This window comes from Aphelocoma coerulescens, chromosome 10 (assembly GCF_041296385.1).
Source record: "Aphelocoma coerulescens isolate FSJ_1873_10779 chromosome 10, UR_Acoe_1.0, whole genome shotgun sequence".
Classification (NCBI taxonomy): Eukaryota; Metazoa; Chordata; class Aves; order Passeriformes; family Corvidae; genus Aphelocoma; species Aphelocoma coerulescens.
The window spans coordinates 405,903-422,961 of NC_091024.1; the positions used below are offsets into that span (position 1 = coordinate 405,903).

General features: G+C 36.3%; 1 protein-coding gene across 9 annotated transcripts in view; it reads right to left on the reverse strand.

Moving 5' to 3' along the window:
• The window catches only part of UNC13C (unc-13 homolog C), a 182,211-nt gene that overhangs the window by 75,723 nt on the left and 89,429 nt on the right, over window positions 1-17,059 (reverse strand). For all 9 annotated transcript variants that reach the window (XM_069025426.1, XM_069025429.1, XM_069025430.1 and 6 more), the window contains 5 exons: window positions 14,595-14,814; window positions 10,335-10,562; window positions 8,267-8,408; window positions 1,854-2,023; window positions 904-1,019 (listed from right to left, as the gene is read on the reverse strand). In XM_069025426.1, the coding sequence (XP_068881527.1) occupies window positions 904-1,019; window positions 1,854-2,023; window positions 8,267-8,408; window positions 10,335-10,562; window positions 14,595-14,814 (876 nt within the window). The remainder of the gene's footprint in view (window positions 1-903; window positions 1,020-1,853; window positions 2,024-8,266; window positions 8,409-10,334; window positions 10,563-14,594; window positions 14,815-17,059) is intronic.

Sequence of the window (17,059 nt, forward strand, 5' to 3'; positions counted from 1 at the left end):
AGAATGCTTCTCAGATGGCCTAGCTCCCTATGTACCCACAAACTAAACAGCAGATTTTATTTCCTATTTTCAGTGATTGAATAAAACCCCCAAACTTCAAAATACTTGGTTTTGCTAATTAGTCCATAACTGTCTCTTGGATTATCTTAAAGCATTTGAATGTTGTCATTTACTTCATAGGTGCAACATTTGCAATTTCAGATCAAAATCTATCAGCACAAATGCCCTAAATACCCAATTTTACAAATGGTGAACAATGCGATTTTGTGGCTACCTGCTAGTGGTGAACTTTCAGCCTTATATTAGCCATCAGCTTTCAGAAACTACTTGTATTTTCAGAGTAGAATTTCTACATGGATCACTATCTGAAGGAAGAGTAATCGATTACAAAGAAAATCTCTCAGAAAACACACCGATTTATCAGTGATGATTGTTTTTTAATGTTGACAAAAACAAACTAGATGAAAGGAAAATCAAGTTTTATGTTGTCTGTGCTTCTCCTTTTTCTCACTCTCCAAAGTATGAATTACTGTAAAAGAAAAGAAATCCTTTGCAGTATATTTCTGTAACAAACAGAAATGTTTGTATATTCCTGATGTTAGCAATCATGTATGGATGGATCATCAAAGTGCTAAATCAAAAAACAGCAGAGGGAGAGTTTATCTGGCTCAACCTCTTTTTCTAACACACCCTGGCAGGAACGATCTGTTGGTCTTATGTTATTCTGCCTTTGTATCTGAACCTGGGATTTCATCAGCAACACAGAATGGGAAATCTAAAATAAATTTGTCCTGAAGTACAGCAGCAGTTATTTGTTTCAGTGTTCTAATGTTCTGTAGCCTTTTTTCCTTATCCATGCAACAACTGAATAGTAACTTCTATACTGTAACTTCTCCAACATACCTCATGTAGACAGGTGTACTGCACATGATAGGGAGCAACTTTCTCCTCTCCTTCAATTTCAACATTGATTTTCAGTCTAATGGCACCAGAGACAGCCGACTTATCTGTTCGCTTTTCTGAAGAGTAGAAAAATAATACACTAGTAACTACCAAGAACACATGTATGTCATATGAAAAGCTTTCATAAATGATTCTAGTTTAATGTTTTTGACGCCAGGGAGTCCTGCTGTTGAAAACAAGAATGTTTTTGGGTACCTCACACATGGTTCAGGCCATGAAATAGAATATCTAACTATGAAGTAAAGAATCTTTATTTCATCTCCCATATTCAAACAAGGCTGCATAGTAATTTACTTACTGCTTTCCCCTTTTCAACTGAAATAACTTTAATTTTCTACCTGATATCTGTACTAATTATTATTATTTTCCTTTAGTTATGAAGACTTTAGCAACAACCTGGACTACTCTGTCTGAGTGTGATGGGTTGATTCCAGCAGGTGCCCACCAAAGCTGCTCTGTCACTTCCCTTCCTCTGCTGGACAGGCCATAGAAAATGTAATGAAAGGCTCATGGGTCAAGAGAAGGACAGTGGAGAGATGACTCACCAGTTACTTCCACGGCCAAAACCAGACTTGACTTGGGGGAAGATAAATTTGTTACCAGTAAAATCAGATTAGGATAATGAAAAATAAACCCAAACCTTAGAGCACACCTTTCCCTCACCCCCTTCCTTCTTCATGGGTTTACTTCACTCCTGATTTTTGCTACCTCTTCCCTGCCAGTGGCACAGGGGGACAGGGATTGGGGGTTCATTTTCAAACCAACCTGTAATTTTTAGTGTATTTTAAAAGTCATATACTGGTACCAAAGCTAAATATTTTGAACTCAAGAAAGTTAAAGACAGTAAGATTCTACTTAAATTTGTCTTAAAAAATCAGTAAGAATCATACCTAAATTATACCACACATCCATTTCTCCACTCAGTGTTCTTACTTCAATGATTGTTTGCCCAAGGAAGTCATCTGATTCCTTTTTGAAATGCTGTTTTACTCTAGATTTGATATCATCATCTTCATCCCATACTCTCACTTTTATTCTATCTGTAGAGTTATGACATTCACTGGAAAAACAAAAATAAAGCACAAAATATGAGTGACATATAAACTATATTACTTTGTAGTGCTGTCTAATTCATTGACTCAATTTCCACGCACTTGCTGAACTGTATCAAATGTCAAAGCATAAACAACCTGTTCCCTGGTAAGGAGAAAGAGTAGGGACCCTGCCATGTTCTAAAAAATTTCTTGCAAATTTAAGTGGCTTACTAATCCCTCCTGGGTTGAGTGGATTTGAGAAACTGCTGGATGTATGAGGGAATGAGGTGGCCTCACTTGCAATCTGCACAGTACACAGTGGATAAAAATTTTTTACTCCCAGCTGCATCCTGCATGTATTTGCACAGAAATGGAAACAGAACTCTATTACTGCTTATTCCTACAAGGCACAATGAGGACTGTTTCCTATCCATCAGTGATGGCTTTTGATGACTTGATTGGAACATCCCAACACTGCCTGCAGAGGTTTACATTAGTGAAAAACTTCCTGCTGACATTTGACTAGTACAGAGCTGGCATCAGTTAAATCCATGCCATACTTGTGCATTCATATTAAATATGTTTTTTAATATCCATTCACTAATATTTGATATATTACATATATTTTTTTATCTTTAAATAAGGCTTTAAAGTGTAACAGCAAATTTTCATCTTCAGCAGGGTCTTAGTTTGACACTTGACTAAGAGTTTTTACTTGAATTCTATTCTAAGCACTATCACTGCTCAGTGATCTGTCTCTATTTCCATTGTTAAAACAATAATACTCCAACTTATCTTCCAACCAGCACCCCTCAGGGGTATTCTAAGAATTAATTAGTGGTGGTAATGGGCTTTGGAAGAATAAAGTGCTGTAAATGGTATTATTACTGTCAAGGCCAATCGGACACTAAAAATGGCATGCACAGCTTTTACTCTGCCACACTGTGACATCATTCATTACCACAGAAAACCTTGTTTCTGTCTGTACACCAGATAGTAACTTTGCAGATAATTCTGGTAATTAAAATGCACACTGTTCTGTGATTAGGAAAACTAATAAAGAGCAGTTTCCTTTTGTCTTATGACTGGCTTCCCTGACACCCAACAAACCACAATCGCCTTCTGAATCTTCTCCCATAGCTGGGGTTTTCATAAATTACCACTTCATGTGAACTCCTGGTGCTTGTTATGGGGAAAGCTCATACTGAGGACACTGTTAGGATCTCTTGTTTCTCTGACCACATATTTTCATAGAACATGACAGACATACTATTAGGCAATCTGTGAAATTTCTCTGACTGTTTGCAAAATTCAAAAGCTATTGGCAAGGACATACAAAATATAGGAAGATACAGATGGATCAAATAAACATTGCTGCCTTAAGGAACTAGGCTAAACACAGAAACCATTTAATTTTTTTTAAATGTAGCTCTGAGTTACTGCTTAACATCACTAGAGTCCGGAATTGCATTTAGCTGTGTACCCAACAGAAATATTTGACGAGGGATTTCTATAGCGACATTGGGAGGTGTGTCCCTGGTGAGGTATTTATGTGACCCTCATCACCATACCTGTGCTTTTAATACAAATCCTATTCCTGCTTAAATTCTCTGGCAGATGTGGCATATGACAAGTCATTGTGTACTTCAGCATAAACACCATATTTTTATTCTCCTGAGACAACACGAATTTCCCTCTGATAATACACTTAGCTGATTAAGAAATATTTATTCAGATGGTCAGGATGACTGTACTATTCCCTGATATCCTCAAGTTGTCCTCAAAATCCTTTTCTCTTTTAATCTTAGGTTGGTGAAACCTGGCACAACCAATGTGTTAACTCATGTTCATCTTTGTGTTGAAACTTTAGCACAGAGTCAGTTCTGCTGTGTTTGTAATGTTCCTGTGCAAGACCACAAAAATAGCATGGATTTGTGATTCAAAAACTGAAGAGTGTTTGTACAAGTGTTTCTCCTGGCCTGCCCTGTGGCAGTGTGACTGCAGGGAGATTCACTGCTAAAGTTAACAGAACTGTCTCTGAATGATTCTACTTACCTGCCCAGACTCACAGAAACAGCCCTATGTAATGCCATGCATGTTCTGCTTTAGTCACTGGTTACATCTGTGCAGAAGCTCTAGGTGGAATTCCTGCTTCTGTTTACTCCAGAAAAATCAGCCCAGGGAATTAAAGGCTAGACAACATGTGCTATTTTCAGCGTTCCTCTTCTAGCCACTCTACTTTATATGCTCAGTGAAAGCATTCACAGAAGTGTGATAATGGAAGATGAGAAATGAATTGTTCTCGAGCACACGGAGAATGAAGGTACTGATGCTTCTGAAGACTAGAAAAGTTGCAGTACATTCACAGATGCAAGACAGAAGAGACAGTTTTAATAATTTACCAACAATCTGGTGACACTATATTACTTCTGCATTTCCAGAATGCCACACAGACATGAAATAATGGTCACAGAACTCCAGCTTATTCTAATGGCTAGAGTAATAAAATTGTAATAATAAAGTATCTTTACAATAGTACCCCAATGTAAATTTAATACTAAATGCACTGGCGTGACCTGATTGTACATCTCCTCTAAGAGATCAGCACCCAGTGTTAAAATGACAACTAAGTGATACTGTGCTACCTTCAGTAAATTGAAGAAACCATTTATTGCTACTATTACCCTCATGTTTATTAATATTGCCATTACTGCAAACCAGAAGCAGATCCATACCATTGCTATGAGAAGTCTGTCCACTTTGTTCTTAGGTGCTCAGACACATTTCCATGGTCCGTCAGGAAATCTCTTCCGGAACTTTATTAGCCCCACAGTTGGCAAACTTTTTCTGAAGTCTGATTTTAAACCTCTCTAAATGGAATTTGTGGCTATTACTTCTTGTTCTACTATAACAGTAAGCATGGAAAAATAGATTATTCCTTTCCTCTTTGCAGGAGAAAGGATGTGTTTAAAGACATCCTTACCTCCACTACTTGTCTCTTCTCAAGTCTGGACAGTCCCAATTCTTTAGCAATGTTGTCACAGGCCATGCTTTCTGATAAAGTAGAATGAAACTAATTATGCTTTTTCTTGCATTATTCTACTCTGTCATAACAAAAAGAGAGTTGGACAAAATTAATCTGGATTGACAGCAGTTTGGAAAAAAGACTCAGACCATGCATGCTGTACTGTGAACTGAAAAACATTGCCACTGAACAAACAACTTATCATTGGAATTGTTTCTTAAAGGTGTTCTTCTCTCTTGATTTGGGCTGAGGCTGTGAGATACAGTTATTTTAATTAGCGGAATGTCTCAGAAACTTGGCTGATTATTGAAGAATTTTTAGAATGCATGAATCTAATAAATCAATGTGTGGATTTTATTACTCAATTGGTTTTATATATTATAATTCTCTGTTACATACTCATGCTTATGAGGCAATCCTTATTTCAACAATTATGGCAAAACTGTGCTTAGATATCACTGGAAACTGGAGCACCATTGAAGCAGCTAACCAATCATGTTATCTTCAGGTACAGTGAAGACCCTATTTTTTACCAGTCAGTTCAGCTGATCAAGAATGTATAAAATAACAGTAACAAAGGGACTTTGGTGAAGTCCTCTTGGCCACTGGTCGTAAATATTGCTTTAAATGAATCCACTAATCATTTATTTCAGAATAAATAATGTGCGAGTACTACGCTTTAAAGTAATTCTAAGGAAAAACATTCACAGCTGGATGACTGAAATCAGTTTGAGCAAATGTTTTCTTGCACTTAAGGCAGCAATATATATCCAGTGAAGGTATTCATCAGAGCCCTTATGCTGTCTTAGTGATAGCCAAAATAGGAAGGATAAAAAATGTAAAATAATCAACCAGTTATTTAAAATACTTCTGTATTATATAATTTTATCTGAGGTTTTTATGAGTGGTCAGAGGAAATGTGGTACCTGCAAAGTCAGCACAGCAATTTGAAGATGTGTGCTTGCCTAGACAACACTATCAGAAAAAAAACAGATTTCTATATTTCAGTAATCAACTGTTGAACATAGTTATTATAGTGTATCAATCTAAAGGTTTCTACAAAGCTGAAAATGATACAGCCAAAATATCTATTTTTGTAACTAAAAAAATGAAAATGCAGTCCGTTTTCCTGTATCAGATGCCACACTAAACCAGAAAGAGAAGGTGACAGCTGCAGGACTCTTCCTTTGCTCTAGCATTGGGAAAAAACTCTCCTACCACTGATTTTTATTGAAAAAACACCCCAGAGCTTCTCTGTTATCTCATTTCTAATAACACCAGGAGAAAGGATCAAAGCCCTCAGCACCTATAGTACATTCATTAAATGAACATCTGCTGGCCTAATTACTTCTTTACCTCATACACCAAAAAGCCCTATTTTAGTTATGCTTTATGAGGTCCCCTGTTACAATCTACGCCACCATGCCACGGCCATTCAGCAGAGGGTCAGACTGTATTTTGTTAGAAACATTCCCTCACTGTTACCATACAATCATATCTGGGTTACCTGTGGTTCTAAGAACTAGAGCACTGCCCTCACTCCATTTGCTATGACAGAACAAATGCACAGTGGGGAGCCAATGTTTTTTCCAAGTCCTTGTTTTGAAACAGATGGGAAGATTTAAATGCATGTTTTTGTATACTAAGTATAAGATTGTAAGATTTTTGAGACATCTTATTTCTGCACTTCATTTAGAAGTTATAACGATGATTAATATTAGATTTTAAACAGGAATATCAAATATCACTAATAGAGCCTAATTTAAATTTTTCCTGGTTCAATTAGTTATAGTGATTTACTTTAGATTTAATCTTCTGGTTAAACATTTTAAGTTTATTTACAATTTAGAAATTCTCATATACTTTAAGTTGAAATCCAAAGCATTAAATAAGTCAGGGAGATCATTTTAGAAAGCACAAATGCTATAAAAACGTTGGAAAATGCATTCAGTTCAAAGCAGTTACTCAGGAGTTTCACGCTATAGTAAGGTCTGGCGGAAGGGGGTTATTGCTAGGGCAGCAGATGATAGTAATACTTAGTGCTGGGAGAAAAAAAATACAGAATATTTTCAATTTTTCAAGGATTTTATTGTAGCCCTGCTCACACCTTTGAGAAAATACATTCAAAACTTCCTACCAAATTTGCTGAATTGCTCATCCCATTTTTGACACTATGGGGCTCCTATAATTAAATGCAAGAAAGTAATTAATCTCCTACTTCTGGTCACTCAAAGTCATTCAGTGAGGTATGACACTTCAACTGTTACCAGAGTAACACAACTAACTCAAGAAGAAAACACTTCTGTATAGAGGAAGCTAGTAAAAAGTTTCTAGGTGTCTGTTTTCTCTGAATTAACTATTAATTTCTAATACAAGTGTCTGAAACTGTGAAAGGAATGGGCATACATTGTTGAATACAGTAATAATTCCCTAGTACCTTTTCCAGACAAACAGAAGCAGCATCTTGGACCAAAATTCTTTCAAACCCACTACTGAAACAACAATGTTCTCCTCAATAAAGTAGCAGATTTTGGTCAAAAACCAGGGAAGTGCTAGATAATAAGAAGGTAACCTGTCATGTTATGACATTGCAGCCTCTTGAAGAAAACAGGGCTCTATTTCAAATGCCTGAACCCTCACAGACGTTGTTTCCACAGTTTTTGTAGATAGGAATAGTGAAAACTTATACCCTCTTTATAGGAGGAAAGGAATATGAGAATAAACTAAACAATGCCATCATACCATACTCTCCACATCAGACTTTCAGACAATACTCAGTCTCCTGAAATTATGGACATTACAAACACACCAACCCAGAGCCTGGAGCACACCAGTTACTACCAAATTCCCCAGTTACACCTCGGAGAATCACAATGTCAAATACACACATTTCCCTTGCATGGCCAATATCTGGCACATAGGAAGGCATTTCTACTGACAATACTTGGTATGTAAGGTTGAAGTATGAAAACTGTTACTTAAGTTCCCTTAAAGATTAGAATACTTAGACCCCACCAACAGATCCCCAAAAAGACTTAATTATAAGCTGCGTGGTCATTATAAGATAAAGCCACAATAAACTTTGATGCTCTCTCCATTCAGAATTGCCAATTTTGTAATGCTATGAATACATATAGTACAGACAAAACATATTTTCAAATTAAGCCAATCTTTCATTTGGTAGAGTTCTATTACCTAAATGTAGGTTAAAAAAATCAGTATCAACAGTATTTTCTATACTTACAAATAGAATTTTTCATCCCATACTGGATTCAAGTTTCCAAAAATAGTTTTTGTTCTTCGCTTGTTTTTGCCAACTTGCACAGTAACATAGGGGTCACTTGAACCAGTTTTGTCCTTAGCCTGTAAGCCCTGAGCACAAAGAACTGCGACAAAAGGAGAGAAATGTGCTTTAGCCCTCATAACCTTTATTGCCAAGAAGGAAATGAGAAGGACAACAGCAGCAGGAAACAAAGCCCTCAAAGTGAGGGCTCCTGAAGGAAAGGTTTATGGATTATTTTCCTGATGTCTGTAACTCTAGAGACTGACAGCGTTTGTCTAACTACCCTTCTGGACTGTATCAGATTTTAAAATACAGTTTAATAGAGTAATAAATACAAAGATTCACTACTGAGCACCAAACTTTTTTATACTTTTCACAAATAACTCAAATACTTTTCTCAAACTTTGGTTTAATCAGAATGGCAAGGAATATAATGCTGTATAACTTTTCTTAAGCCTGGTAGTTCCCTAAAGTTCCCTGCCCCCCAATAAATAAAGTTTCCAAAATTTCTCCAAAGATCCAAACTAAAGTTTCCAAATTAAAACCTTCAAAACTATTAAAAAATATGCCCTGTGGATTACGGAACTAAACATGAAAACCATGGCTATCATTTGTCATTTGTTCTCCTAAGAGATGAACTGTGATTTTTAGAATACTTTCTGTGCTATCACAGAGATAGTGACAGTTCAGATCAATTATACTCAACTGTTTATGTATTTGCTATCCTTTCTGACAGTTAATGTGGGTGTATAGTTAATGGATATGCATTTAGTGGCAAATATAAATACATATAATTTGATTTTCCATCATCATTTATAAAAGTGGAAATCTCAGGAGAAAGCAGAACTGCCAAAGAGCAGCCTACCAAAGCCAGAGAACTGCAGCTAAAACACTTGCTCTGGCTCTTACCATTCAGCAGCACTTGGCTTTGTTACTTTGCACATATTATTTAAATCATCTCAGTGCTAACATTTAGTTAACATTCTCTAATGTCAATCATTTTGGATAATGAAGCTCCCTTGGTGTGCTCAGAAAAATGATTACCTAAAAATGGCACCTTGCTCAGCAGATCAGCTCTCAGTGTGGGGTCAGTCATATGTGCTGACTTCAGCGAAAGAAGTAAAATTCTGCTACTCTTTGACACATCCAATTTCTGAAAACACTCTTAGGAATGAAATAACATTTTGTTTTCCCCATTCACTGTAAATCCACAGGGAAACTTTTAAAAGGCAAGGAAGTATCCCTTTCCTATTTATGCAGTAAAATTATTGGACAGCCTAGAAAAAGTCTTCAGTGATTAAGTAGTATGTATTATACTGGCCTGAACAAAAGGCAGCCTTCAGTATCCTTTAGAGGTAGAACTAAAAGTAAGCATATGAATTAAATATGTCCCTAGTGCTTGGTGGCAGTCCCGAAATTCCATAATTATTCCTCTGAATTTCACGCACCACCCCTCAACCTTCAGAACAGCCTCCATTCATGCTGAGGTTTTAATTCAAAAACTGAAGTGTTGAAGTCAGAAGACCTGGAAATTTTCATGAGCAACCAGGCTAATGCAATTGGAAGCCATCTGGAATACGTTCAGTGTGAGCAGAACTATACAACATCAGCATCACTAAAATGGAACACACCCTTAAGTCAAGCAACATGAATGGATAATAAGTTTCAAACCAATGGGATCTGGAATTGCAAGCTCATTGTTTTTTTAGTCACTCAAAGCCTACTGTTTGGTGAACTGTAACTCCTGCAGTTGATGGCAAAAAGCTCATCATTAACACAGGAGATATTGGTAGGAGGTACAGGAGATAGATTACTTTTACTCATCTTCCTTCCTAGAGCAGTAGAATATAAAGCAGTTTTAGCAACTTAAAACTCAATTCTTGCAGGTGGCATCATATAAATTCAACTGTTTGTAGATGCACCACCAAGTATGCCATTGAACATACAGTCCAGCTCTACTTATAAAAAAATCTTGCTCCTGAACCAGAGGACTAGGAAAGAAAGAGCTCTTAGAACAAGAGAAAATTACCTGTGATAGTTATTTTTGCTGACCATTTGGATGTTCCATCCAAAACACTTTGTTTTGCCGCTTTTGTATATTGTAAAAAATCTTCTTTAGAAATACTAAACATTTCCTGGATCACTTCAAACACCTCTGGTCTATTTTTCTCTCTAATCTTCATTCTTTCCTTCATAGCACTAATAATATTCTGTGTTTTGTCTTCTGCACCATGTTTGGAACTTTTCTCAGCTGCTCCTGAAATAAGAGAAAAGGTCACCATTGTTACTGAAAATGAACTTTGTTCTTTTTCCTCTCTAGGGTCTCCAGTCAACTCTTGGTACAGCAAGACTTGAAGGAGGATCTTTGTTTCACCTGAACAATACCCCATATATATTCTCTGCGATATGTAAAATTATCAGTTGATTTAGTTTAACATGAGGGGTTAATATTCAGCTGCCACCAGAGTTATGTGCTATACCTAAAAATATTTATTAAATCAATACTATTCAGTGCCAATCAGTACTGTGAATACATCTCAACATGAGAACTGGGCAGTAAGGCACAAATGTGTGATCTCAAAACTCAATCATTAGACACCACACCTGTGCTTGGGTGGTATTAAACTTACAGACTTTTTGGAAAAGAGAGACCACCAAAGAAAATATTATATCACAGGTATGGAACACAGAGGTTCCCCTCTCCAGAAAAATGGTCATTACTGATAATTTCAGTAAGTATATAGGGATGGTAGAAGAGATCAAGGGATGTAATCTATGTGAGAATGCTTCCAGACTGTGTTAGCCTGTGGTGGCATGTCAGGCAGGAAATACTCAGGTAGCCTGTTTGGGACATCAAAACCACTACAAAGTTTATTTGTTTAAATTAAAAAAAAAAAAAAAAATTAAGGAGACCAAGTTGTTGCAGATTTTATTCAAAGTTCTTTTCAGAAGTGCTCTAGAGATTTCTCTCTCTAAGAATTGTAACTGATGTCAGAGGCCCTTTAAAAAACAAAGTGAAATTCGCCTGATTAAAATGTTCTTTGTCTGTCAGAGGAAAAGGTTTCTCAACGTCTCTACAATATACTCTTGAAAAACCCCCAAATATCAATCTTGCGGTTGGATGTGAGGAAAGAAACATCAGACTTGTATGATCAGAAGGGTATTACAAATGCAGGAAGCAAAAATTTAAATTCCTGCACTGCTAAACAGTCTATTTCAACTCTTGTAGAGATTAACATATAAAGCAAGATAAAAAATACTAAAAAATTTATAATCAATGACACAGTGCCACTTGCTATAGGTATTGCTGAATTTTGGCTCAAATTGTTAAACACTACTCAAAGGCTTGTGGCACTGAATGTCAGAATCATCATTAGCAGCAGTCTTCCAGGAAGTCATGAAAACATCATCCAACTAGGCACCCTCAAATCCTGGGAGGATTAAAGTTATTACTTTTCCCTTTAAAAGAATAGTAAAATTAAAACAAAATAATGTTGAAGAATTTGCTATGCAGTTATAATTCAGATATTTCAACATTGAAGAAGCACAGAGTTCCTTCTTTACAATACCATCAAACACCAATATGTTCCTTTGAAGGAGTTTTTATTGAGGCATTCAGCTTGCAATAGCTGAAGAAGAAATTATCAACTCTATAGAGCTGGAAAGGGTCATCTTTCAGTGTAAGATTTCAGTGAAGCCTTACAGCTCAAATATTACACGCTTTGTTTTCTACAGTTTTCAATGTGTCTGAAGGTTTCTTAGCACACTGAGGGCAACAGATATCTATATATACAGAGAGATGTAAAGTGGGAAGGCATAATGTTACAAGATTGGAAAAGTGAGGGTTGAAATACCAGATATCAGTGATCCCAGACTGCCAAAAGGCTGAATTAAATGGCTTCTTCAAGGTGTTTTCCACGGCTACTAAATCTTGAGAAATATTGAAAATCTCTTGGTCAGAGTACCTAATCCTTTTGAATGTGGAAGACCAAAATTCTAGTGATTAAGATTTTCCAGACTGAAAAATCAGGAATAAGTAGAAATAGAATTATGTGCTACCATGAAAAAAAAATACCAGTTAAAAAGTTCCCTAGTAATTTTATTACAAAAGAGATGATTGATGAGCTGCATGAAAGCATGACAGGTCATTCTTAGAAGATGCAGGAGGGAACTTTTTTTCATTTTCTCTTATTTTCTGCCCTTCCTTAAAAGGTAGAAATGCAACATCATAACTGAATGATAAACCATGGGCACAATCTGGATGGCAATAACATATTCCTGTTAGAAACCTCGCTGATTTTTGAGAAAGCACAGATAAAACTGAAATAAAACTAAAATACAACTTCCTTTAAGTAAATTTCTTTCTCTTTACACTCACTTATTTATTGCAACTATGTTTACATCCTCTGTTGCTGACTACCTACTCTGTTGCTGACTAACTACTGCTGTCTATCAACAACTCTTTTCATGCAGTATTGATCAAACTAATTAAGACAATAGTGTAACCTACATTGCACAGGAAGTTAACAAGCTCCTTTCACCCTAGGGACTGATACAAACTCGACATGATTTAAATCAATTCTAATTTAATATTGCCCCTAGTACTAGAAAGGGATATCTTATTGAAGATGAGAGATCTAATGAAAGTGTTACTGTTTGTTTTCTAAATCTAATTTAGAACAAGTTTATATATTGACCCTAAAGATCTCGAGATGTTAATTCATTTCTACAGTCTACATTAGCAATCATTATATATTAAAAAAAATCACATAAGTTTGGAGGCCAATACATCTTAGTGATTATGAGATGGGCGAAAGGATGACTGTGATAAAAATAGCTACATTTCACTTTATGACACTGTTAGTGTCATCAGCTTTCTCAGAAATAGAGATTTAACCAATTGGTCAATTCATTTTTTCAATGGAAAACAACATGAACCTCATCTTCAAAGTAGTATACTATGAACACTGAACAATTAACCTGATGCAAAAAATATGACAGAAGGCTCAGAAACATTTGCATACTAATGAGAAGAGTGAGATCCCTTAGGCATTAAATCCCTTAAATATTTTACCTGCAATTTGCCTTCTAGAGGTCTTTCTGTTTCAAGACTCAGTTGTTCAATGTTTTCAAACTGTTCATACCACAGATGACTGCCAACACTATTTATTTTTTGCATATTCTCAGACTTATCATTCATATATATCTGTAAAAACTCAAAGGCATCATGGTGCTCTGAACCATTTTTATGTTTTTTTTTTTCCTGGGCTGGTGATATGGACCAGCAGACAACAACCCAGTTTCAACCACAGATCAGAATCACAATTAAGCACAGTTAGGAAGTCTGATTTAGAAATTCATCACAAATTTAATCTCCATGGGGTCAGTTGCTCTGGGAAATTTTAATTAGTTCCTGAACAGCACGAGCCTTGAGCATCCACCCCTCGTGGCAGTTCCCCACACAGAGAACACAGTGAGAAGAAGAAGGAACTGAGTGAAATATCTATGTAGTTTTCCTACATGTAAGAGCTCTGGAACATATCAACAGTGAACAGCGTTGCATACCTCCAGCATAACGAAAGCCCATTCCATTCCAAAATCAGAATGTCAGAAAATTTACAGGTCTTGATTTTCTATTGCTTAGAATCTCATCTAGTAACTGTGTTGTAATTTAAGAATCATTTAAATACACCTGATATAGTTTCTCAGGAGAATGCAAGGTGGCCAGAACCAAGCTGGGCAACAGCAAGGAAAAGGAAAGAAAAGGTTGTTTTGCCTAATTTTAGTGCCAAATGGCTTACTGATTAAATTTTTTTTCCCCCTTATGCATATAGCGTTTAATATTTCGAAGTGCAAAGAGCCTACTCACTGTTCCATATTTTTGTCTATTATATAGGACATCAATATGACTACAGTAAGTAGCAGGAATTTTTTTTAATATTTCCTTTGACATTTTTTGTGTTTTGACTTAAGTAAAACAAAGAGGGTTTATGTCAAGTAATAAATTGCTCCGGATATTGGCATAGGCAGTGGAAAGTAAATAATTCACTGAAGTTACCAAGCATTACTTTGTAAATGCCCAGCAACATTTGACAGGTTTCATGGACAAAAGCAAAACTAACAGCAGGTATTCCATAAAGTTTCTGGCTAGCTTCTCAACTGATGAACATCAACACTTCTTCACTGATTTTGGGTGATCTGGTCCTGCATTTCAGGATACAGCTGAGTGTACACACAAAATCAAAAGATGTGAACTAATACAACACTTCAGCCATCATGAAATACTTACTCTGCAAACAGTCAGCATTTAGGAGGTCTTGGCACTTCTCATGGCATTTGACACCACATTCCGTGCACCTCATGCCTTGTCTGGCTATGCCCCAAAGGAGGCCTTCACATTCATAACAATATGTGGGAGTTGTAGCTGTCCAAACTTCAAAGTTATGAGGTGTAGTTGATGATATTGGATAGATCAAAGCCTGCAGCGTTTTCTTGAAGACATGTATTTTCTGTTGGGTAAGAAAAATAAATACTTCAGGTGTGTTGTTTAACACAAGTGAACTGTTTCTAAACGATATGCCATTTACACTTAAAATGTTACAAAATATCAGAATATATATAGAAGTATGAACTAATTTTCAAAATGCCGAATTACACATTTTGCTTTACATTTTGAAGACAAAAGAACTCTGGATGACTGTTCTGCCTGATTACACAAACAGCAGAGTTAAGCTGGAATCAAGTTACTCAACACAAAGTTGTTATCTTTTTATATTTTAAGGCAGAAAAAGAAAAAATCATCAGCATTACATTCATTGGGGCATTTTAAATAGCTACTTAACAAATTCTGAATATTTAATTACTTCCTATAGGAACTTAGACACGGCACAAAATGCCTTCTGATTATACACAACACCATCCTTTATTACTTGGTGTCTATATAATCTCATCAAATAAAAGCAAGCCAATTGTAGGGTTCAATTTTATTTGTATTCCTATAATAGCATCTCACTACTTCATTTTTAAGCATCAAGTTGCTTTTTACTATAGACAAGAATGAGCTATACTCTCAAAAATCCAAACCCATTTCTTGGGCTGTTTCAGCTTAAGACCTATGAGTAGTTCACCTACAAGAACAATTATTGGCTCTTTATTGATTAGTACTGTAACAACCTCAATCTCAGCTCCTTAGTGCTTAGTAGGATGAAAAAGCAGTCCCTATAGTATTGCATATAAGACATTGGCTTATATGGGCACAACGGTCTGATTTGCTTATTTGATCTCTTATTCAGGCACCCAGATCTTCTAGGTCCAGGCAATTTATTGGGAGTAAGAAGAGCTCAGCAGCCTGTAGGGCAGCACTAGTCACCACACAAAAATATGAGCTTAGGTTGGTAGTGTTTGTTTTAGGGGGTGGGTGTTCACTAAACGCACCTGTGACTGCCGGGAATGTATTAAAAGTTCTAGATCTGTTCCCTTATAAATGAATAATTTTTTCTTTTAGAAAGAAAAAACCATATTAAAAAAAGTATCACAGTGGGATATTTCTGAAAGTCTGCCTGTCCTACCATGTTTTCCTCTGGTGTGGATATAACACATGGTAGCTCTAATGCTGGCTATACAGCTGTAGCAAGGAAACAACATTTTGGAATTCGTGTGGTTTGTTTATTTGTGCTTTAACATCATTGCCACAGTTCTGACAGTATTGGAAGCAAGACAGACTTATTCAGTTAAGCATTTGTTAACACTTCCTTATCTTTAATATTCAGCTATGGTAATTGTAGGCCATATGCAAGATATTAACCTGTCTACAAATATGCTGACATAGTCTTGGTTTTATGCACCTGCATCCCTACTCAAACTTGTGAGATATTCTGCTAATAACAGATTGTCTGGCAAAAATCAAATACCCGTTTTTGTGTGCATATCTGCATAATGTTGCACAGAGTCATCAATTAAAGGACTTTTGCTACTGTGGGGAAACCAGCACCATGTAGCCATAAATCCACTGATTCACCAGGTCAAGCACTAAAAATAACAAACCCAAATGTTAGGTAGTTTAGGCTACAACAGCTCTTACTGAAGTTAATAGTTACTGCTTAAAACAATATCCATCCTGTGAAGCCTGGCCAAAGATATATGGAGAGACGTTTCATGGACATTTGATCTAAGCACTTCTGAGAACACTGTAGAACCGAACCAAGAAAAAACCTGATACAGCAGAAAAGACAAAAACAAATACTGAATTGCTCTCCAGGGTGCTTCTTAGCCTATCCTAATAACTTCCCTGAAAGTAAGCAAAGGTGTGCACCAGTTTGATTTGGCAGGCCCTAAGGAGGACTGTGATAGTAATGGCCACCTAACTCTGGAGAATTCATTTTTGTACATTTCTCCACTTTTGCCTTCCATGTTACAGGGACCAGAAAGAAAACTTCAAAACAACCTGAAGTAAATTTATAAAGCTTGCTGAGGAATCATGCTTCTCAGAAACCACCGATTACACTCTCCCTCTCCTGCACTCATGCAGCATCAGTACCAATCCTGCCCTTTCACCCTGTTCAGCTTCAATGTTTTTTCACATTATAAATACTTTTAGAATTTTGCCAGTAACTTTTATCTTTTCATGAAATGTCAGTAAGAAATGAAATGGCAGAGCTCAACAGGCCTTAAAATAAACATTTGAGGGTAAATGAAGTTTTCAGCTGAAAGACACAATTTGTAGATTGGTTTTGCTGCTGAACATGTTCTTTCCCC